Consider the following 6,000-nt stretch of genomic DNA (forward strand, 5'->3'; position numbering starts at 1 on the left):
GTTTAAACATCACTTCCTAGGGGCTGGGGAGATGGCTCAGGGGTTAAGAGCACTTGACTGCTCTTCCAGAGGACCTAGGTTTGATTCCCAGCATCCACATGGCAGCTCACAACTGTCTGTAACTCCAGTCCCAGGGGTCCCAATGTCCATTTCTGGCTTCCACAGGCACTGCCTGAACATGGTTGCACAGACATACATGTAGGCAAAACACCCATGCACATTAAGTAATAAAATGAATAAATCTGTTTTAAAAAAATCACTTCCTCTAGAAAACCTTCCCTGGTTGCTCAGACAGGACTAGGTAGCACGTCCATGTTCCCTTTCCATTGTTTCCACATTCCGTCCTAACTAGATCATAAACCCACCCCATCAATGATAAGTGATAGTCTTCATCACCTTCTAGGACCAAATCCCAGGACCTACCACTGTCTGAAATACTAGGGTAGGGGCTGGAGAGATGGCTCAAAGGTTAAGAGCACTAGCTGTTCTTCCAGGCATCCTGAGTTCAGTTCCCAGCAACCACAGGATGGCTCCCAACCATCTGTAATGAGATCTGGTGCTCTCTTCTGGCCTGCAGGCATGCATGCAAACAGAATGCCACATACATAATAAGTAAAACTTAAAAAGAAAACAAACAAGCCTGGCGGTGGTGGCACACGCCTTTAATCCCAGCATTCGGGAGGCAGAGGCAGGTGGATCTCTGTGAGTTCGAGGCCAGCCTGGTCTACAAAGAGAGTTCCAGGAAAGGTACAAAGCTACACAGAGAAACCCTGTCTCGAAAAACCAAAAAAAAAAAAAAGAAAGAAAGAAAGAAATACTGGGGTAGATAGCCTGGAGTACTCGCCTAGCATGTCCAGGCCCTAGGAATTCAAGTCCATCCTGGGCTACATAAGACATTGTCTCAAGAACAGAAACAAGGGGCCGGCAAGAAGGCTCAGCAGGTAAAGGTGCTTGGCATGCAATCCTGCTAACGTGAGTTCAAATCCCCAGAGAATCTATATGAAGGTGTGGGAAGAACAGACCTGACTCCACAAAACTGTCTTACCTTCACATGCATTCTGCAGCATACACGTCCCCCCATAATTATATAAATTTTAAAAGTTTTAATTGTAAATGTATATGGAGAGAGCAAATGAATGTAATGTTCATCACAAAAATGAAGTGTTGCTGGGCGGTGGTGTCGCACACCTTTAATCCCAGCACTCGGGAGGCAGAGCCAGGAGTATCTCTGAGTTCAAGGTCAGCCTGGTCTACAGAGCAAGATCCAGGACAGGCACCAAAACTACAGAGAAACCCTGTCTCGAAAAACAAAAAAATAAAACAAAACAGAAAAAGTGTTAGCTTTATTAAGAAAATAAGCCAGGGCTGGAGAGATGGCTCAGTGGTTAAGAACACTAGCTGCTCTTCCAGAGGACCTGGGTTCAATTCCCAGCACTCACATGGCAGCTCACAGCTGTCTGTAACTCCAGCACCCAGGAATCTGACACCTTCACACCAACGCACATAAAATAAAGTTAAAATAAATTTAAAAAGAAAGAAAAGAAGCCTAAACTGAAACTGTTCTCCAAGTGTTTTACCTCCAAAAGCCAGGGGATGGGAATGTTTACCTGGGAACTAATGGCGTACTTCAGGTACGACAGGATGAGAGGATTAGGGGAAGGTCCAATCATGGCCTGCTCCAGAAGTGCTTCTGCAAGGGAGATAAAGAAAGGCTGAGTGGTGACAGCGTTCCTGGGTTCCCCCTCCCATGCGCCCTTCTCCGTTTGACTGAAGACCTGCGAGGTTGAGAATGTCCCAGGTGGCTCCTCTAGGAAAGAATTTCTTCATGTTGATGGCCCACTGGTAATCACTCCAACGCTCTTTCCAGGCCTGCAAAATGGCTTGCCTGAGGTTCACCACCTTCATGGTTTCACTCCAAGGAGGCGAGACCGGTGGCGAGGTGGGAGTTTTAAAATGGAGCCAGAGGAGAGATGGGCTTCTGAGGCAAAAAAAAAGGAGGGGAGAGGTAAATGGAAGGGAAATTCGGGGAGACTTAAGCAAGACAGAAAAACTAGACAGGGTAGAAATGGAGGAGGCAAAGGAGAGATTCTGTCACCCTCTCCCCTTCTGAACAATCTTGATCTGGAACAGAAGGTGTGTCAATGGGGCCAGTGCAAAGCCCTCAAGAGAGCAGGAAGGGGTTAATCCCTCTCCGGCTGCCTGCTTATGCCCCTCGCTCTCCACTACCACCCCAAACCCAGATCTACCATTCCCCCATTTCTTCTACCTTCCTCAGCCCTGAAGTTGTAATTCCCCCTTTTCTTTCATTCACCATCTCCCCAAATTTAAGCCTACCGGAAAATCAAGTTCTACGTCGTAGGCAGCGCCATCTTGGCACCTATTAAGGAACTCATTTACTATTGGTCCGCCGTAACAGACACCGACCAATAGAGACGCAGCAAGAGGCAAGTCCTGCCACAGTACCTTCTGGGAATTGTAGTTCCTTAAGACTTGCCTAGGCCACCAAGCCAGCAAAAGGATCGATCTAATTGGTTCTGGTGGTTTTTCTCTGAGATTATCCAAAGAGCTGTGTTACGTTAGTACTAGGAGACTCAGGACCTGGGGAAGAAACCCTCTGTCTCTCAATGATTTAGCCGTCTATCTAAACCTTCAATCATTCTGGATACCCTGGTTATCCCCCAGTAACTAGGCACAACATGGGTATTATGTGTTATGTGCAGCAGTGTGTTCTAACATGACTTCCGTTGGGTTTTTGGTTTTTGTTGTCCAAAGCCCCTGTTGCCACTAGAGTCCTCATTTCACGTCCTATTCCAAAAGGGACACTGAAGTGTAGCTAGTTTCACACATACCACCATTTCACCCCAAAAATCTGACAGTGCTCCTAGAATCCCCTAATCCTGAATACTGTTTGTATATGAAGGGAAGTAAGGAGAAAAAAAAACAAACTGAAGCTGGGCGTGGTGTTGCACATCTTTAATCCCAGCACTTGGAAGGCAGAGGCAGGCAGATCTCTGAGTTTGAGGCCAGCCGGATCTACAGAGTTCCAAGACAGCCAGGGCTACACAGAGAGACTCTGTCTGTGTGTGGGGGGGGGGGGGGGGGGGGGGAGAGGCAGGGAGGAGAGGGGAGAAGAAGGAGGAAACAGAAAACAGAGGTTAATATTAATGTATGACACAAAAACTGTCTAAAAGGCTGGGCAGTGGTGGCACACACCTTTAACCCCAGCACTTGGGAGGCAGAGGCAGGTGGATCTCTGTGAGTTTGAGGCCAGCCTGGGCTACAGAGCGAGATCCAGGACAGGCACCAAAACTACTCAGAGAAACCTTGTCTCAAAAAACAACAACAACAACAACAAACAAACAAACAAAAACTGTCTAAAAGGCCTAGGGAAACAAAAGGTGCTGTGGGTGAGACCATCCTGTAAAACATACTTGGAGGCCCCCAGCCAGTGTTCTATCACCCCTCTTTGTCCTGGCTCCCAGTCTCAGCTCCTGAGGAGATGGAGTCCACTTATAGCCCCCAACCCTCCCTCTTACAGCTCTGCCAACACTCTACCACTGAACTATAGTCCCTACCCCAAGTTACCTTTTGAATGACCGTCAGGATAAAGCTTAAGAAAGCAGCCCAAGAAGGCACTAAAAATGGCCGTGTAGACATTCAGACAGAGACTGGTAGGAGCCTGAATGCCTGGAACATGCTGTCTACAGGGAGAGGACGGTTGGAGTAGGGCCAGTTCACATCCTTCTGAGCCTGGCACTGCCTAGGGTCTTCCTCCTTCTCTACAACCCCTCCCCCACCCTCTCCCCCACCCCCCACTCCCACACAGCTCCCCCACCCCCTTTTTATTCTGCTCCTTGTGCCTTCCCAAGGGATACTACTAGAGGAGAGTATTTACACAAAATAGCCGCCAAGTATGTCCAGCCAATGCTTCCAAAGCAGGAAGGAGGAGAACTGAGTGAGATTCATACCCTCCAGGCTCCCCCTCCAAGCAGACCTGCACTCGGCTGATGCTGCCATGGGTCTCTTCTCTCCAGTCTCTCATCTGTCTCCCCTCTGCCTTTACCCGTCGTGACCCCCTACCCCTTTCTGTCACTCAGCCTGAGACTCTCCTACCACCGCCATAAATTGTTTCTGGATACCGCTGTTCTTTTCCTACCCCTCATAGCCCAAATGGCCTCTCTTGGAGAGAGGCTGTCAACTCCGTGAGTGGGCCTTATTGAATTAGTGGGTGTTCAGTCCAATCCATATGGGAGGGGGCGGGGATACTTGGGCCTGAGGATAGTTAGACTCAGCTGAGCTCAAATCCTTCCCTCTGGCTGGAAGCCTGGCAGATTTCTGAAAGGGAGGGTGTTCCTCCTCCACACTTCATAATGATGAGAGGCAGCTCTTGGTATGGAGCCATCTACCTTCCCTGGCCCCTGCTCCTCACCAGCAGCCCATTCTTTAGGCTTGGCAGGGTTTCCCCAAGGACTCAACTGTATGTACAAGGACTTCCTCAGCTCTAGGCAAGGGCCATCATCGACTTCTCTACTTTTTCCTATCCCACCTCCTTCCTCCTGGAAGCTCTCTTAAGCTCTTAGAAATACCTACCACATAGGGAAGACTCCATGATAATGCCCCCAAGAATGAGAGAAAAGATGCTACGTCTCCTTCGGGGTATATGGACAATGTCCCCAGCCCCCCTCTATACTTGTTCCATTGTCTTAGACTGCTCCTCAGAGGCTGAGCTCCCACTTCTGGCTCTGAGTCCCAGCATCTTCACCATTTCTTTATTATTTGTGTGCGTGGTGTGTGTGTATCTCCCCCCAATTTGTTTGAGACAGAATCTGCTACTGAATCTGGAGCTCACCCAATTCTTTTAGCTAGCTAGTTGGCCAGTGAGCTCCAGGGACCCGTCTGTTTCCACTACCACTGCTCCCCCAGCACTAGGATTATAGATCTGGGCTCCTACACCTGAGTACTGAGGATCCAAACTTAGGTCCTTGTGTTTACATGCTGATCACTTTACTGACTGAGACATCTTACCTTCCCTTTTAAAAAAAAAAAAATTTTTTTTTGAAACACTGTATGCCTCAGGCTAGCCTGAAGCTTACAATGTGGCCAGGTTAGCTTCAAGCTCATCCTCTCGCTTCAGCTTCCTGAATGCTAGAAGTCTAAGCTTGTACTAGCACACTTAACAACATCTCCACCTTATTAGCCAGTCTGGCTGAGGGAGAGGTCTAGATGGAGAAGAGGGCCATGTGGAAGCCAACAGACTGAATGACATGGAAACATCCAGGGCCAATGAAAAAAGCATCCTGGCCTTGGAGTAGGAGGCTGCAAGGAACAGGGTTGGACTTGTTGCTCTTGTGGAGAACCTGGATTCACTTCCCAGCACCCACACAGTGGCTCACAACCATCCCTAACTCCTGTTCCAGGGGCTATGATCCCTCTTCTGACTTCTGTAGGCAGCAGGCACATTCAAACATACATATAGGCAAAGCACATATTATTAAAAAAAAAATTTTTTTTTTTGAGCTGAGGATCGAACCCAGGGTCTTGAGCTTGCTAGGCAAGCACTCTACCACTAAGCTAAATCCACAACCTAAAAAAAAAAAAATTTAAGGCTTGAAAAGGGAACAGGTTTTTCTATTTAATTTGATTTTATTTCATGTGCATTGGTATGAAAGTGTCAGAGCCCCTGCAACTGGAGTTACAGATAGTTGTGAGTTGCTATGTGGGTGCTGGGAATTGAACCTGGGTCCTCTGGAAGAACAGCCAGTGCTCTGAACTTCTGAGCCATCACTCCAGCCCCAGGAACAGGGTTTTGTACCCAAGGGGGAGTGGACATTCCTTATCTAAACTAGTAAAAAATGGATAAGACAAAATACCAGGGCTAGAGATATGGCTCATCGATTAGGAGCACTGGCTGCTCTTCCAGAGGTCCTGAGTTCAATTCCCAGCAACCACAGAGTGGCTCACAACCATCTATAGTGAGATCGGGTCACCCTCTTCTAGTGT

General features: G+C 48.1%; 1 protein-coding gene across 3 annotated transcripts in view; it reads right to left on the bottom strand.

The window, feature by feature from the left end:
- Med24 (mediator complex subunit 24) overlaps positions 1-2,389 on the bottom strand; it is a 29,025-nt gene extending 26,636 nt beyond the window's left edge. For 2 of the 3 annotated variants that reach the window (XM_036196079.1, XM_036196077.1), the window contains exons 1-3: positions 2,335-2,389; positions 1,776-1,978; positions 1,608-1,690 (exon numbers count right to left, since the gene is read on the bottom strand). In XM_036196079.1, coding sequence (XP_036051972.1) covers positions 1,608-1,690; positions 1,776-1,905 — 213 coding nt within the window. In that variant the 5' untranslated portion in view covers positions 1,906-1,978; positions 2,335-2,389. The other variant, XM_036196078.1, reaches the window with a different exon arrangement.
- Positions 2,390-6,000: the final 3,611 nt, after the last annotated feature.

The sequence above is a fragment of the Onychomys torridus genome, chromosome 8, assembly GCF_903995425.1.
Source record: "Onychomys torridus chromosome 8, mOncTor1.1, whole genome shotgun sequence".
NCBI classification, from domain to species: Eukaryota; Metazoa; Chordata; class Mammalia; order Rodentia; family Cricetidae; genus Onychomys; species Onychomys torridus.